The 18983-nt window shown below is 37.1% G+C and overlaps 1 protein-coding gene across 1 annotated transcript; it reads left to right on the forward strand.

Annotated features, from left to right (window-relative positions):
* Window positions 1–222: 222 nt before the first annotated feature.
* LOC117577100 (delta-sarcoglycan) lies at window positions 223–11145 on the forward strand. Its single transcript, XM_034262205.2, has 6 exons — window positions 223–696; window positions 4728–5474; window positions 5534–5654; window positions 6620–6881; window positions 8624–8747; window positions 8922–11145. Exons 2-6 carry the CDS (start codon window positions 5001–5003, stop codon window positions 9108–9110), a joined length of 1170 nt encoding a protein of 389 aa, XP_034118096.2. The 5' UTR covers window positions 223–696; window positions 4728–5000; the 3' UTR covers window positions 9111–11145.
* The last annotated feature ends 7838 nt before the right edge of the window (window positions 11146–18983 follow it).

The raw sequence follows: 18983 nt of genomic DNA on the forward strand, positions 1-18983 counted from the left end.
CTTACCGAGCACAGCCGATGGCCCGACTCACTATTCGCACCCGACCTACCAGTGTGAACGTGCGCCCGACATGTGTTTGAGTGAAACTTTTGGCCAGCATTCGGCAAAAGCTTTATAGACACGATGCTTTAGTAGCTGCTAGTATCAGCCAGTGCCAATTTCCACTGGCTGCCGCCGCAGCGGCCACGGAAGTGTTGATGTTGCGCCAAAGTGAATGTGCCTTCAGTTGTTTTTCAAACGTTCCCGACATCAGAACACGGAAGCGGCAGTGCAGGTCAAGCACTATCAAGTAATTGTTAACTTATCAAAGCTCGTGTATCCCGCTATCGACAAATTTTATTTTTTTTATAAATATATATTTTTTTTCAACAAACTTGTGATCCATTATCGAAAGTGTGCGAATGTTTAAACCGGTGTGTTTTTTAAGCGAACTCAAAGTTAATTTCTCAAATTAGAATTATACGTTCTGTGGTCGTCTTATAACAATTACAATTACAAATTGAATTGTGAATATTTCTAACAAAATAATAAATTGTTAATACCTCCTTGCGCCGTAATAATAAAAGTATGTGGAAACGTCTATGCATAATCAAAGCTTGGATTTGTTAAAATCCAATTACGACTCTGAATCAATTGCCGGCGTATTCAGGAAACCGCGTGTGTTAACATTAAAGTTTATAATTAAATAACAAATCCGTAAGTATGACTTTTTGGCACAAAAAATATTTCATCCTTACATGGGTAATCTGCTAACAATAATTCTTAAAATCGAGAGAATATAATGTTCACCTATAAAGTTGTTGTGATTTGTAGAAAATAATATTTCACCATAATCCATTCTGATAATTGGTAATAAGAAATAATCTTAATATAAAAATTTAAACATGTATCTATAAAGTGCTCATTAAAGATCAGCCCATTGCTGTCAATATAGCATCACTTGCTTTGCAATTTGGTGTGTCAAAATATTAAAAGTTGTCTTATATTTCCATTTCATTTTTAATAGCATATTAAATATTAGAAATATCAAACATGAAATATTAATATGTTAAATTTGGTTAGTTAAAATATCAGTAATATAACTTGCTTTGCGAAGATATAAAAAGCAATTTGGTGTGTCAAAATAATAAAAGTTATCTTATATTTCCATTTCAATTTTAATATCATATTTAATATTAGAAATATCAAATAAGAAATATGAACATGTTAAATTTGGTTAGTTGAAATATCAGTTTTATTAATTTTGCTTAATTTAAAGGAGAAATAAACGAATATTTTAAACAAATTCATATCAATTTTGTATGGAAATGTTTTACTACGACAAGCTCAATAGCAACCAGAAGTTCGCTGTTGTCGCAATATACGGACACTATACAATTAAGCAACTACAACTCCTTAGAAGGTCGTATTAGGAACTTTCAACAATATATGAAATTTCCGCTCAGAACTCGAGAAGCTAACGGACTTATACAATACAGGGACAATATAGACACCGCAACAATTATGTGCCGGACCCTCATGAACTTTTGCGAACATGTGTGTTTGCTGTTGTTGATAACTTAATAGCAGGACAATGCAATACTTTCCATTTACGAATAAATGGCCAACTGCCGGGTGCTTTGCCTATGGGCCGGGCGCCTCCTTCTTGAATTTGGCCTTAGTATGCGTGTTTCGTGTCTAGTTATTGCTGAAAATAAGCCCACTTCGCTTAACATTACCCATTGTCAAGGACTTTTGAACAACTTCGCATAAGTTTCCTTTTCTAAAAGTGTGTATACCTCCATAAACATTTTAACGCACACAATCACTGTACCAAAACGAATGCAAATAAGTTGTTGTACTTGTTTTTACGAGTACCATATATCCCATGTATGGAAATATGTATGTATATGACGACAGAAAGGCAGTATGTTGCATTTTTAAAGTACTTCAAATACCCGTTAAATGCTTCCTCTAAAAAAAATGCAATCTTTTTTTAGTGATCAAATAATAAATAGACATAGATATGTAAATAAGATACAGGTAAAAATTATTTTCAAAATCTTTGATCACGTTCAAAGCACTATAATTGGCAAATAATAGTCAAATAAACAATTCAATCATGTTCAGAAAATTTTCCAATTTTGATCGCAATCAAAGCATGATATTTGGCAAATAATATTCAAATAAATTAATCAATGAAGCTTGGCAAAATTTTCAAAAATACTTGTACAAAGCATGTCGAAATGCAGAAAACAGAAAACCGATAAGTTCCAACCATGAACTAAGTACAAAAATGAGAACGTATGTTATGTTCCTACATATGTATGTTATGCGACTGTGTACTCAGTTTTAGAAGTAATTTTCTTTGACTATCGCAACCCAACATCACCTACAACTGCTGGCCGAAAAATTTGCAACATTTGCTGCAAATGTTTCATATGTGGCAATAAAAACGTGTGACAACAACAACAATAACAGCAGCAGCAACAACAACAACAATGGAGACGTGCGACATTAACTAAGCGGCAACTATATCTCTTAACTAAAACTGAGTGTACGTGCTAGTTGTCATCTGTTTTTGCAGCCACTGCAGCTAATAGTTACAGTCCTTATTTCCGCCCTGTAAACCTTCTGCCCGCCATTCAAGAGCGTCTAATAACCGGTTGTCTGTAGATACTAAATCAAGTCTCAGAGTATTTGCATTGCACTACAAGCTTTCCGTTCACAAAGCACGTTCCCCGGCCACCATTACTCTAGTCGGACCGAACTGCTTGTCCAAGTTCTCCTTTTAGATTATGTGCATGCACTTCTAATGTGCAACTCTGTGCACTCCCGATGTCATATTATGGACTTACTAACTATAAAGAAAAGTTTGTTTTTTATTTTTATTTAATTGATTCGCACTTCAGTCGGAACTTCGTATTCCAAGTAATGTTATTCTATCTTTTAAGAAGCTTTGAGCCCTCTTCAACTAAATTAGTGATAATCAAATTTTCAAAATTAAAAGTTGCTCATTACTTAATATTAACAAATTTGTTGCTATACATACAAAATTCGCTATTCTGACTTGCTGTCAAACTTTAGCTCCATGGTAGCTTCTGTACAATAATTCAGAGTAAATTCCGATTTTTCGTACTTTCAAATCGCATGCACACAAAAAACAGTTCACTTATAATACAAAAATATGTGGGTCGGTGTATTGAGTATCCGATCATAAGTAATAAATCTGGGCATAGCTTTATAAACACACTCCCGTCTGACCAGCCACCATCCCAAAGCAATTAGCCAGCCCAACCTTTCCAATATCTTGGTCTGTCATTCAGTCATTTGGCCAAATTTTCGCAATCCCTTTCTACACAGAATTCATTTGTAAGCTATCAATTGCAATGCCTTCAAGTTCTCCATAGCTGATTAGAGGCAACTGATTTCAAGCAGTTGTCGTATGTAGACATATTGCAATCTTTGTCAAGCTCTTCTGCTTAATCACGCTCATTTGGCAGGTCAAATAGACTCACATACATTAACATTTTTGGCATGCCATTTTTAAACTGTTAAACAATAGTCGAGTCGAAGCCGAACTGTTGAGTAGCAATTCATAAGAAGCAAGCGCATTTACACTCACTAAGCTGGGCAGTCTTTGTGAAGATCTTCTATCTGACCACGCCCACTTAGCAGGTCCGCCCTCTGAAATATCTTAGTCCGTCACCTAGTCTAATACCCACGCATACATTTTGCAGACATACAGTCAAATTTTTGGCATTCAGTTTTTTACACATTTGCACGAATTAAATAACCACTTCCTGTGTGAATGCATTGGGCAGTGCACTTAAATATTTTTCTAGACTCGCTTGCTGACTTAAGTATCAACATTAGGCAATAAGAGATCTAGGAAGACAGTAAAATATTATAGGTTCTACCACCAATCTTAAATTCCTGGGTATACTTTGATTTTCAAAATCACCAATGAGTAAACAAACAAAATAATCAGATACAAATTATCTCCAATTGCTTGAATTCACTTTAATTACCCCAAATACATAAACACAGCAGTTCTTTCTTCTCAGTTCTAGGATTGCTGGTAAATTCAACAAAAACAAGAAGCTTTACGAACTATATTCTCTATTCGTATAATTATTATGACCATGAATTAAGAGTAAAGCGAGTATTTTGGCTTGTGATTGTGATTGTATATAATAGTAAATCCTAAAGTACATATGTATGAGAAAAATAAAAATAAGTCTTTTAAATAAAAATATCTGCACTTTAGTTGTACACTTTATGGCGCGGACGAAAATATATTTCATCACTGTACTCACGATGACCATGAAAACCACACGAAAAAATACACACACAATTTTCTAATTATAGATGGTTTTCTCTTCGAAATAGTTTTTTTTTTTTCTTGAGTGGTCTAGGTATTGAGAAAACGTGAAACGTAAAAATATGACCTTCACGGAGCAAAGATTATATTTTTCTGCACATATATGTACTATGTGTGTACATATAATTAATTAACACACTAAGCGAAATTCAACGGGAATTTCCCAAGCAATATTAAGTATTGCTTTATTCAACAAATCTATGCAATATTATATATGGTATATGTTACATTATAAAAGATACACATGCATAAACGTGGAACAGTTGAATTTATGTGATGCACTCCGTTAAAAAAATGTTTTTATTCACATCAAAAATGAATAGTTATTATTTAAATGGCAAATATTTACAATTTATGATTTTAGATACCTCCTTAACATTTGGTAAAACAGAACATTCAACTTCAGAGGCTATGCAATGAGGAACAGAAGTATTTAGCACCTTTCAGTGCACTGCTGGACCAGAAGCAAGTGCCTTTTGCGAACCTAAACCATCATTATTCATACTCGCGATTGGAAATTAGTTTAAGCTCAACTGACGATGTGCACACGCTAGGTTACATACCTGCAGATACCGAGTAATACTACGACTATCACGAAAATACTTATTAGCCGGAAGGATTACAACTATTAAGAGCGATGCTCTCTGGAAGCAGAGCAGAAAGTGAAATCTGTAGAGCAACTACAACGACATTACCTGTAGTGTCCGGGCAACAACAACAATATCAGGGAACAACACCTAAACAGATGCGTAAGAGTAAAACCAATCCAACGAGCGTTATGGCACGCAACAACAATGGTGGTGGCGGTGGCGGTGGCGGTGGCGGTATGAGTGGCAGTGTTGTTACATCTTCGAAGACGCCAACCATAATGACGAACAAGGCCAACGTTGACAGAGGTATTCGAAGTGTTATAGCCAGCGGCAAAGGATCAGCCACAACTACGAACGGACACGAAGGTGCGGCTGGATTCGTTGATGGCATCGAGATATATTTGGGTCTAATCGGCTGGCGGAAAAAGTGTCTTTACACATTACTACTGCTATTGATGCTTTTAATTATTACGAATTTGGTACTGACTTTATGGATTCTCAAGGTTATGCAATTCTCGACGGTAAGCACATCATCATTGTGTCATCACATTAAGCCATTGATTTTTAAAATTCATATCAGGAGGGCATGGGCCAACTAAAGATATTACCTGGAGGCATTCAACTCTCAGGGCAGGCGGTAATTATGGACATGCTGCGCGCATCTTCAATACGTTCTCGGCATGGACAGCCCATCTCCATAGGTAAGCTTGAGGCTTGAGTTAATTACTCTGGCTTTGAAGAATGTTAAATGTGAAGTCGCAATCACATATTCAACGTGACCAATTGTGACCACCATATAAGAAAGTCAAGTGCAGTACGAATATCTATTGTATTCTTACGTTCGTAACGTAAGGTAAGAAAACTACAATCCGAAAGTCTGCATTGTCCGTTTACACAACTCCTCATTCAATCTTGAAATTCAAACATCAACCTTGCATTTGAACCTTTTTTTAACGTTCACGTTGAATCTGGACACGACAAATGTGTTCTGGTGTGACTAAAGTCATAAATCAATAGATACGCACACAGACCGTGAACAAAAGCTTACTTGCACCCAAGCTGAGCATTTCAAGATACATTCATATCTGCATATGTATCTGTTAGCTGTGCATGTATGTACAGGTGAAATGGAAGTGACACTTTATCAAATAAGATCGGAGGTGTTGACTGTGTCTGCAAAAGATGCCCAATAACAGATTAACCAAATCAGATCAACTGCTTGGACGTAGAAGACAGATGAGGACATTCGGGTGTTCCGGCAATATTTAAAATAACAAATAGAACCTTTTGACGGCACCTAGAAAGCATCAGATAAATATGTAGAAGCTGCTGGCTATGTGTTAGCGTGTGAAAGGCTGTCAAGTTCCGATAAGCATATGCTCCCATATGCATATAACTACTATACGTGGTGTGAATCAAACTCCTTTTGTATTTCTCTTTGTTTAACGGAACATTATTCATGAATTTTGAATATGAGTTATTAACTGAATGAAAATTGTGAATCGCTTTTAAATAACGTGTTTACAGATATACATTTGGTATTTGTGAGGTGATTTAAATATTTCTCTAGTTTCTTAACGTTTCTATTTCTATTTTTGTTTTTTATTTTCTTTTTTTTTTTATCAATTTTATCTCATTTCAACCAACTTGGGACCATTCCATGAAGAATCGTCACGTAATTTTTCAATAAATACACGTGACCCAAACGGCGTACTCGAGAATCATTTATTCTTGGGTCATGATAAGTTCGAATGCCTGTCAGCGGGATTTCGCGTCAACGACACAACCGGTCGAAATTTATTTTCCGTAAATCGAAATGAAGTCACAATTGGAGCACACGCTTTGCGGATCGAAGGCGAGGGAGGGGCCATCTTTCGAGAATCCATTCAAACCCCGCATGTGCGTGCCGAGCCAGGCCGTGAACTAAGGTAAATGTCATCTTATGCAATTTTGTGTAATCACTAAATTTAGTTTCGTCCAACGATTTCTATTATAACATACATTCATACGTTTAGCATATAGAGTAAATCTAACATATCTAAGGCAGTTTTGTTTGAGGCGATTAGTAAGCTGTCATGTTGTTGTCATTAAAGTAACTCAAATAAAAAACGAACGAATTTTGTGGAATCCCACAACAAAATTGTCCGCAGTGTTGAAATTCGACAAGAGTAATAAATTTCGCGGAATTCATATCACACGTTTCATACAAAAATACTCGTATGTATGAATGAAAATGCATACAAATGTGTGTGCAGGCATTTATGTATGTATGTGTACGAGTATGTGTGTACGTATGTATGTACGAGTATGCCCACACCAAACACATTAGCCGGGTATGGAAAAATCTCCGAAATAAAAAATTAAAAACAAACACTTTCCGAGCGCCCGTGCCGCTGCTGTTGCTGTTGTTGTTGCTGTTCAACGGTGTATGTCAACGTCACCATCACCTTTGCGTCGACAGCAACAGCAACAGTAACAACAACAACAGCAACAGCAGCAACAACAGCAACAATCCAAACACAAAACACTGCCACTCGTGAGGTGTTGGCTTATATATTTGTCCGTTTGTATATGCACACACACACACACACATACATACATACATACATACATACATATGTACGTATGCATGCATGTGCGTACGCAGCTCGTTGGAGAGTGAAAATATTTGCACATGCTCGTACTCATATACATACATACATATGTACATACACATATATACTTATACTATGCATGCATGCAAGTACGTTTATTTGTATGAACACACACACGCATGAACGCATGTGTGTGTGTGTGCGTGTATGTGTGTGGGGATCGCCATCGTCACATCATTGAAATCGGCATCAGTTGCGATGAGTGAGTTGAAAAGCGCTTTGGGGCAGTGATTTTTTTTTTTTTTTTTTTTTTTTTTTTTGCTGTATGCGAAAATCGTTGGCTTTACATTGGGACATTTGTGGTGATAACTCGCCTTATTCAATGACAGGGTGTACTGACTCTGTTTGTCAATGTCCACTATACGAGTATGGTAGAGGTTTGAGGCTGTATCTGTGTATACGGACCATTAACAGCACTGCAATGCTTGTAATAACGTTTATATTGACAAATTTGCTGATGGCCGGTTTGTTTTTCCATGAAAATTAACAAATTGTACTGTACGTTATGTCGATGTCGATGTCGATGTCGATGTGTGGACAGGATTTGACAAATAAGCTATAGCATACTCGTAAAAAGCAAATGAACTGTTTTATACTTTAACCAAAAATATTCACATAATTGTCAATATATTGTTAGGTTGTGCCAATATTTATTATATGAGTACGAACCAATTCGCTGGTAGTCACTGCGCTACAATCAATTAAGCAATACAAAATACCTCCGTTTGATATGAAGAATGTATCTTGTTTACCAACGCAGTTGTTTATTTAAATTGCAATGCGATCGTGGCGAAATTAAACCACAAAATTATTCTATTGACTGTTAAACTGGAATTGGCTATTATTAGTTTTGATTTCTAGAGTTAGACTTAAAATGTTTCCACTTTTGAATGATGAGTTTAAATAATGATTTAATATTTTTGAAATAAATGCTTTGGATCAAGCCCTCGCTACCTAACCAATGATTCATCTATGAATGTTACTTACATATAAATGCATTTTGTTTAACTTTTCAGATTAGAGTCCCCCACACGTCAATTAGATCTAACTGCAGCCAAAGACATTAACTTGCAATCTCGAGCCGGCGGCATTGAACTGCTAGCTTTGGAAGATGTTAAGCTTCGGGCCCTAGACGGCAGTGTATGTACTTGATTTTATTCACAATAATCTTAATACCCCTTGTTTGTGTCCGCTGTAATCCGCTGTACATAATCCATATACTAAGACGGAGTACTAGCTCTTAATAATAATTAACATATATCATATGACGAACAAAAACCCTTCTCTACTTTGTTTCTTATCTTTTGGAAATAGTTACGTTTGGAGTCATCGAAAATTCTAATGCCCAATCTGCGCACAGCGCAACCACCAATTCTAGGATCTGCGCAGAGTCGCGATCACATGCACCGAGTCTTCCAATTGTGTGCCTGCTTTAATGGCAAACTCTTTCTGGCGGCACCTCATTCAATATGCGCCGGAGATGATTCCACAGTTTGCAGATGATTGGTTAAGCTGTCAATGCGATCGTGGAAGTAGAAAATGTCACAGTTTTCAATGAATCAAAATGAATGAATGAATTGCAATATAGCAATACGAGTAATACTTATAATTGTACGTATTATTTAGCCATAAACAGACATTCACGCATCAATACATTCATACAATGCTGGCATATGTTATATACATATAAAATATACTATTTATATCAATTATGGTATGCATACATATATTATGCAACATTAAATATGCATACTCGTATAATATTATATATAGCACATACTCGAACCTATAGCGAAGTACATTATGAATTTGTGTCCGCATGATCGCTGTAATGAGTAATATGATAAACATGTGGCATATGAATAGAAAATGTTTATAAATGTTTGTGTATAAAGATATAAGATGATGATACTTGGATATAAATATCTACGAGTATGTGGCATATGAAGTTTCCAAGCTTGCCAAGCAAACTAACCTATGAGAATTACATTACATTAAATACTACGCATTGATTTGTCCGCATAAAATTATATTAAATGAGAGGCCTATACAAATTATATACGTTAAGAGTAGAAATAATCACAATACATATTTATATGTTAGGTATCTCATAAGTTAGTCCGTATATCCTCAAATATATCAATTCATATTCAACACTTTAAATTTTCAAATAGTTATGCATGCCAATTACAGTTTACCCGATTAATTAGTTCATTATTGGCTGACTTCAGATTGCGCCGAGTATGTGATGCCCAAAAGGCTTCCACGGAAAGGTTTCTAAACTAACATCCTTAATTCTTCTTAGTTCTCTTATATTCATGTTTAAGGAATTGCCTTGTGAACCTTGCCAAAATGCAAATCCGCATTACAGAGTTAACTTGAATGAACGCACTTTGACATGAATATAGGAATACAGTCATACATCTAGTGCTAATGTAATACATTTTTCTGAATAGAGTCTAGTGTACGATTCAGATATTTTTTCCAAACGAATCGATACCATTTACAAAAGAATGACAAAATACCGAACTCGAGAACAAAATCAAGAGCTTCTAAGACACTGGCATGTTACATATACAAGTAATTATGTATATGAGAACTCTGCAAAATAAGAGATCCCTAAGTAAATACTACCGTTAAGAATAAACTATATAGTTCTAGCAAAGAGATGAGGAAAAACGTTTATAATAATAGTGATAATAATTTGTAATAAGTTTGAGTAATTATAAATACATAATTATTACATTATTATTTTCATTTCAACATACATCTATTAAACAAATGGACCACACTAGGTTTATTGACACTCCATAATAATTCAGCTAATTCCCATCGTTTGATAACATAGGAAAATTTATCTCAGTTTAAGATATTCAGGGTAATGAAAAAATAGGAAATATAATATGTAGGGTCAAATCTTCAACCCAAGTGTCATTCAATAAAAATGTTTTGTTTAATATGTTTATTCTTTACATTTTAGTTATGTATAGAAAATGCAAAGTATTTTGTGTGTGTGTTTTTTTTAAATAATTTTACAAACAATATTGTGTGTGTACATAATTCTACAATAAACAAAAAAATAACACTAGTCAAACAGCTAAAGAATCATAAAATTAATAATAATTCTATATAAATTGCATATAAAATAGCAAACAATTATGAAAACAACTATGTAATCACAATACGAAGACAATGAAATATCATCCAATGAATTATAAGAGCTATTTACATATGTAGAAACTATGAATATGGATAGGATGTTGAAATATTACCGTTAAATATATACATATACATTTGTATGTATGCCATTAGAATACTGAAAATATTGTAAACAAACAATGAAATGCTTTTAAATGGGAATTTACGAGTATATGTAATATTTGTTAATACAATAGATGCTCTTTTTTTTTGCACGATAAGTTTATATAAGTACATAAGTACAATATATATAGTATATATACATATATACATATGGAAACCATATCAGCAATATACATTTATATATACATACAATACATACATAGATACATGATATGTATGAAAAATAAATGCGTATGAATAAAACAAATAAAACATATACATATATACATACATAAATATATATATATATATGTATATATATATATATATATATATATATATATAAATTAGAAAAAGCAAATAAACAAAGAAAACAAAAATCTCACTGTTGGCTCTTGCAATTGGCTGGATGAACAGTTTTTTTATTCGACGATAAGGATTTTGCGCACTTTTTACAGCAAAGCACTCAAACACAACGGCAAGAGGCAAGCGGCATGTGGCAAGCGGCAAGCACCGACCGAAGCCATGGCTCAAGCTGCAAGCTGAGCGTTCGTTGGTTAACGCCTTCTAGCACCACTTCAATTGAATTGAATGGCATTTGAAGTGCTTTGTGGGTGCGTCTAAGCGAAAGCAGCAACGAGGACACTCTACGCTCGACGCTCGACGCTCAGAGAAGCAGCGCCTCGTGGTCGTCGTGCGGAAAATAATTTGTGGGAGTTGCCGACGAGGATCCCGAAGGCAAACATAGCGTGCACGACTTTCGTCGCCTGTTCGTTTTAGAGGTTCGTGTACGTTACGTAAATTGAGTTATTTTTTGAGCCAATTTTCTGCCGAGTCACAAAGTAAGCTTGGGAGTTGTCTGTTACAAAAAGCTCTACGAAGCCATTCAAATAGTAGACGTTAAAGCAAAAATGAGTATTCTGAGTCACTGTTATGTTCATCACTTTTCACTTATAGTGATTGAAATGCTCCGCAATTAACAATTAACATCTCATTCAACATTAATAAGTTAAACCGAAACATCGAACAATTAAAATTGCGCCTCTAAGATCACACCAGTCAATGTAGGGAAGCAAAGCTTTGAAGTAGTTGTGCTTAAGAACATTTGAAATAGTTCGTTAGACTCATCATCTATCTGCTAGTTACTCTAAATAGTACATATAGTTGTAGACCAAGTCAAGAGACTGATTATGGAATTCTGTTTCACAATTCTATTTAATGCTTAAACTATACTTTCCCCACTTTCTTGCATTTCCGTTCATTCACAGACTCACACACTAATTTGAATACGTGTGTAGATGCGTGTGTTAGTATCCGTGTATGTGTGTGAGTGTGTGTTGGGCAGATTGCTCGTTACACAAGAATGTATTTAGTATTCCATTAATATTCTAAAAGCCGCTTTTGTACTTTACTTCGCATCATTGGCGCAGTTGCATGCTGTACCTTTTTTATCCACACGGCGGCATTCGGTGTGTTTGAGTATGCTGCCTAAAATGTTAAACAAGCAAGTAGTAATCGCATAAAATTTTCTAATTACCCAACCAACACACACACACACACACATTCACTCGTGAATGTGGCACTGAGTCATAGAGAGTTATATATTCATATATATGTACACATATACGAAAACTTGCCACAGTGACGCCTTTTGCGTTTCCTCACGACGATAGGCTAAAAGTTTAGGGCTGACATTGTGACTACCAACACATAGACAGATGTCTGTGTCTGTGTCTACTTGGCACTATGCGAACAAGAATATCAAGCCAGTAGTTAAAATTTCAATGCATAACTCAGCTGTAAGTGGCGCTTGTCTTAAAATTTAAATGAATACACCTCGGCAACAACATATGCAAACAGGCATAAATTTTTTAGGCAACCCCAGCATCATCGCTACGAGCAGTTAACAACGAAAGTCAGTTCGTCCTTGCCAGCATCGTTAATGGTGAGTGTGTGTGTGTGTGTGTGGGGCATCTGTGTATAATTGTGTGTGTGTGGTGTGTGGGTGGTGGCGCAACAGTTAGCTAACGGGTTGCAGAATATATGTACATAGGTGTAAACTTGCACCAAGCTGACAAATGAAGTATGCATGAAAGTGGCTGGGACCGCGACACCGCGACCGTTGCTGCAACTAATAGGATTGGGCTGGAGCCATGGAATCAAATTAATTGTTTCATTTACTATATACACTACGTGCAACATACAGTCAAGTCATTGTTGTTATTGTTATTGTTGTACCTAGTTGTTGTTGTTGTCCCATGGTCCAACACAGACGCTTCTTTCGCTTTCGCAAAAAGCGAAACAGTGTAGAAACAATAGAATAGTATTATATGTCACTTCATGTTCAAACGCTTTAATTGTGCATACGATAACAGTCACACACACATACATATGTACATACAGTATGCATATTCACTAACTAAACCTGCGTTTGATTGGGCAATTAAGCAAAACGGTTGTCAACTTTAAGGTTGACAAATTTCGAACTGTCGGAATTTCCAGCAGCAATTGAATAGAATCAAATGATGCATCGGACTATAAAATACCCTATGCTGGAAGTCTCTAAAACCATCTTTCAGATCTTAAGTAACAATGTACCGAGTCCTTTTCTAGTATTTGAGCTATTTTAGAATTCGGACATTGTCAGGCGAACTTAATGTAAAAAAAACAGTAAAAAAAACAGTTTAAAATGTATATAATTAATTATTTAACCATTTGTTAAGCTATATGCTGATATCCTAGCACTCTTAGTATTATAAGAGATAGAATAATTTTAAAATAAACTCGAACAGTCAGAGATTCTACATAATTCCCGTGAAAAAAGATTTATACTTGAATACAAATTATATTCTTATGTTGTTTGGTATTTATGTATATATCCCATACTAACAATATTTGCCGTAAAGTAGTAGTAAACTATGTATATTTATTTACAGATTGTGGCTTTTCACATACACACGAACCTATCCGTCCGTCTTGCTGCTTGCTGCCTACTTGCCAACAGGTCGTATGAGTTATGCGGACATTGTGTAATACGTTTATTAAGTTATTAAATTGCGATACAAGCGTGTATCGCAAGCATCACATTGCAGCTAGCTGAGGATACTCATATCTACAGTATGTGCATATATCAATGGCAGTGGAGAGGTGTTTGAGGTGTTTGAGGTGTTTGTGTCCCGGTCGTGTGTGTTACTGGCGAGACAAGTAGTTTAGTGGCAGTTGCAACTTGGAGTTTAAGTTGCAGTTGTAGTTGTAGTTGTAGCTGTAGTTGTGGCTGTATCAGCAGCAGTAAAGCGCGCTTATATGTATATTTACGTGGCTTTAATTTATTTGCATGCAAACAGACAATGTAGTTGAGAAGTAAACGGGCGCTTGAGTAAACGATATGCCGCTTTGGCTGTACGAGTAAGACTCTGGTTCTGGTTCTGGTTCTGGTGAGAATTTTACACTCGTATGCATGCCTGTGAACACATGCGTTTATACGAGTATCAAATGGCCAGCAGCCCCTTGGCGTATGCAAGTTTTGTGTATTATGCGTGCCAAAGAGCCAGCAAAAGCAAGAAGAAGCAGTCCTTGTCATACTTAGTGTAGCTGTATGTTTTAGTACTATGGACGTATGTCGGAATGAGTATTTGGTACAGCGATAAGACAGCGATGCGATGCCGGCACCAGTTACCAGTTACCATCTACCATTTAGCAGTTACCAGTTACCAGTTACCAGTTACCAGTTAGCAGTTAGAAGTTAGCAGCTTTAGTCTGCCGTTGTGTGTGGGCGACCAGCAACTAAACGAATTTATGTCGTAATGAATGTCGGTTGCCGCATATCACGGTGCCTATCTGCGGTTTCTGCCAACACTCCCCCTCCCCCTGCCACTCCCCCTGCCACTCACTCTTTCTCCGTCACACCCTGCCCTCCTAACTGCTCGTCGTCGAATTTATCTGGCGAGCTGCTCGGACTGCCTTTTGCTGTCTGATTAAAGTCAGACTTCTTTGCTGAGGCAATTTGTAAAATTCGAACAGATTTTGAAAATATGTATTCGTACGTACATACGTATTCTTGCCGTGCACATGATAACAAAAACGAAAAACAAAAAAATAGTACTCGTACTTTTTCGCAGACAACTTATCAAGCTTGCACAGAGAGTTGTGGGGAAAAAAAAAAAGTTCATTTCCCATTTTGCGGCAGATAGCCCAATGTGGTTGGTTGGATGGTTGGTTGGTTGGTTGGTCCCTTCACAAACTAAACAAGCTGAACAGCTGAACAAGTCAAACAAAATTGAAGCCGTGGTACCCCTTTACCCCCATTTCATTGGCAACTTGCCCCCACTGGGTGTACTACTCGTACAATTTGCTGCTTAAATTACGAGCTGTTCATTTTGTGAGTGCCGCGCTTAACTGCTTCCTCTTGTTTTAACTCATTGCTGTAACTGTCCCCCCCTTTTTTGCCACCTGGCTGGCACTTTTTGTGCGCTTTTTACGAGCTGTTGCCGTTGTGCCCGCTGTGCCCGCTGTGCGCGAGTGCGTGTTAACAGGCAATTAAATCCGAATTACATTTTTGCTCCTTTTTGCATGCCATTTGCTTCATACGTACTATTCCAGTATGTGTGTTTGTGTGCTTGTGATTGTGTTTGTGCTTGTATGTGCACTTAAATGCGTGTGTAGGTTGCCTTTGAAAAGCCAAACGGCAGGTGTGCCGAGTGCCACACCGCATTGCACGATTTGTTCCCAAATGGCAGCGATAAGACGTGCAAAAGTTCAAGAAGTCAGCTTGGCCAGCCAGGACCTTTTAGTCCCCGCCGTCCTTGCGACCATCTGCACGTGCTAATTAAAGATAATTCTTAATTGCTGCCGACAAATAAAGATTTATGTTCAAAGTATTAACTAATCGAATCGAAACGAAACGAATCGAAACGAAACGCTTTGAGTGTAGTGAAGTCAACGATTTGGCTTTAATTGAATTGAACTGCCAAAAAGGTTACAAAAGTGTTCTACGAGTATAGTACCATAACCATTTGCATCATAATGTCACAAGCTTGGGCCATAAACCGCAAAAAGTTAACTCAATTGAATTTGGCCTCTGCACGAATCACGAAACAAGCTTAGAAAGCCAAATAAAACAAGTAAGAAAGTTACAGTCGAGTGTGCTCGACTGTGAGATACCCGCTACCCACTTTTAATAAAAACAAAATATTGCGGTATCATTTTCAAAATATACCGAAAATACTAAAAAAAAATACTAAAAATGTGCCAAATGGTATGTTTGGTATATCGAGATAGTACACCATTCAAAATATACCATAGACGGCACAATGTACCAGATTGTCGGCCAAAGCAACTCAGACCTCTAGTAAGTAGGCGTTTTTGCCCATACAAAAGTATTTATTTAATAACTTCCACAATTTTTATCTGATCGCAACCAAATTTTCAGAAATCATAACTACTATAGTAATTATTGTATATACCAAAATTCGGACCTCTAGCTTTTAAATTACGCTTGTTATTCGATTTGCGGGGGCGGAAGTGGGCGTGGCAAAAATTTGAAACAAACTTGATATGCGTGCAAACATAACAAATGCTGTCGAAGAAAAATTATAGCTCTATGTCTTATAGTTTCTGAGATCCAGTGTTTCATACGGACGGACGGACAGACACACAGACACACAGACGGACAGACGGACATGGCTATATCGTCTCGGCTGTTGACACTGATCAAGAATATATATACTTTATAGGGTCGGAGATGCCTCCTTCTACCTGTTACATACATTTCCTGCCGGCACAAAGTTATAATACCCTTCTACCCTATGGGAAGGCGGTATAAATATATTCAATTTCATGGGCGCACATAAAATGCACAGAACGAAATACTTGCTAAACAATTATCAGAGGCGATAGAAGACGAAGAATATTATTTTGCATGCACTCCATCATTATTCCATCCATCATATTAACTTACTTGCAAAGCGATGGTAAAATTAAGTAAACGCATTTTCAATTCTCATCAGCATATAATAAATGAAATGCCATTGCATAAGCCCAGTCCAACTGCAAATCATTACAAAAACCAAATGAAGCCATTTCATACGATGTACACACACACACACACACGCACACTGACGCACACGCACACAAGTCGACTAAGAAGAAAGTATGTGGACAGCCCCAAACTAAATCCTTTTCTATACAAACATACGTTACAAGGGGAGGAATGAGAGGAGAGAAGCAGGAGAGAAGTTAACAGCTCGCCCTGATGGTGTGAATAAAGTGGGGTTAACGGAAATCAAATGGAAAACTCATGCATCGCACCAAAAAACACTTTTCCGAACGCATTTCTATTGTCAGCGGTACTGTCGTGTGGCTTTCTGTGAGTCTGTGAGTGTGTGAGTGTGTGAGTAGGAAAACTTTGCTCTGCTCTGTGTGACACTGTGTGACCGTATATGCGGATACGCGCCTTTTGTTTGTTGGCATTGTGTGCATAGTTTTTGTCCTTCTTCCTTCGCTGCCTTCTGTTGTAAGCACTGCGAGCTGTTTATTTTAATATACGTACTCGCACATTCAATATATAATATAAATATATATACCATACTATATATTTTTTTATTCATAGTGTGTGCATGTATTTTATTTTTGAGCAGCCAGCAAAATCTGAGCAACGCCACGCCAAGCCGTTCACTTCATTTGCCTATACGGAAGAGTCAAGGAGTACTTCACATTGCCGGCGGCGGCTGCCATTGTTACTGCTTTTGCGGCTACGGCGGTTTCAGCTCCTGCTGCTGCTGCTCTTGCTGCTGCTGCTGCTGCTGGTGGCAGGCAGTGGAAGGACCAACTTTTGTCGCTTGGTAATGATGGCATTTTAGCATTGTTGTTATTTCTGTTGTTGCTGTTAAAGTTTTGCACACACAAGTTTAAACAAAGCAGCCGCCAGCCACATAAACAGTCGACAGGCGCTGCGTTGTTAGGTCAAACAACAGTAAGAGCCAGCTGGAGCAACTGGAATTGTGACTGGCGAATGGCGACTGGGTGCCACCTACTTTCTACTTTCTACTACTGCTGATGCTGTTGCTGTTGCTGTTACTGATGCCGTTGCCGATCCCATTCAGCTACACCCTCAACGTTGGCACCCACAAAAATTGCGACGCCTGTCAAGCTCAGTTATGGTCGCCTGTTTGTGCAACAACAGCAGCTTTTGCCTATTCGTTTGTCGAATAATTAATTTTTTACAGCGACATTAGCTACTATATAGTATATACTTAAATATATATGCTCTTTCACTTCCCTTAACACAACACTCTTAACACTCTGCGTGAACTTAAGAAGTCCAACAGCTCTATTATTCCACTACACACAGTCGTCTATATGTAAATAGCTATAGCTATAGATATTAACCCATTGCTTTGGTTTGTTTCACATACCTCCATGAGCATAAGCTATTTCCGGGCTCAAGTTGTGGCCTGAAAATGCCTGGAAATGGGCAATTCGTACACAATAATACAATGGCTGACATAAATGAGTTTGCACAAATACGAATACGAATACGAATACGAGTATGTGAATGCCAGGGCGGGAATGCTGCGGTTCTTTTACTCTCATAAGGCACTTTACGAGCTCGTGTTTGTCTGCAGATGTTGCCCGAACTGATACGAGGAGCTATCGCTTAATTGAAACATAACATTAGGGCCAATTAACTTTCCTAGCTTTATTAAATACTACCGAATTTTCGCGCTACACACACGACATTTTCTTTTCGTTTTTTTTGGCTTTTTTGTGCTAATCAGCTTACTTTGTCTGCTCGCAGTTTTTGTCGCACATACCTACTCACAGTTTTGCTCCGTATCGTACTTTTAGTTGAGCCAGCAGCATCATAGTTGTTTCTAGCAAACAATTTGCCCACAGCTATTAACTTGCCTGAATATCAGGGACTCGCAGTCCACAGTTACTGATGCAAAACATATATTCTACTAACTAAAGGCGACAACGAGCTTCACTTGGGAGCTGACCCTTGACCTAGCTGGTTGTCAGTTCTCAATTAAAGTTTCATGTACTTCACCTAATACCTTACTATGTTATAAATAAGCA

Source organism: Drosophila albomicans, chromosome X (assembly GCF_009650485.2).
Source record: "Drosophila albomicans strain 15112-1751.03 chromosome X, ASM965048v2, whole genome shotgun sequence".
In the NCBI taxonomy this organism is placed as follows: Eukaryota; Metazoa; Arthropoda; class Insecta; order Diptera; family Drosophilidae; genus Drosophila; species Drosophila albomicans.

Excerpts from the sequence above, each read along its gene's own strand:
- LOC117577100 (XM_034262205.2), top strand. The coding sequence starts at position 5,001 with ATGCTCTCTGGAAGCAGAGCAGAAAGTGAAATCTGTAGAGCAACTACA. Across the intron at positions 5,475-5,533 it reads AGGTTATGCAATTCTCGACG|GAGGGCATGGGCCAACTAAA; the intron begins GTAAGCACATCA and ends AATTCATATCAG. Across the intron at positions 6,882-8,623 it reads GAGCCAGGCCGTGAACTAAG|ATTAGAGTCCCCCACACGTC; the intron begins GTAAATGTCATC and ends TTAACTTTTCAG.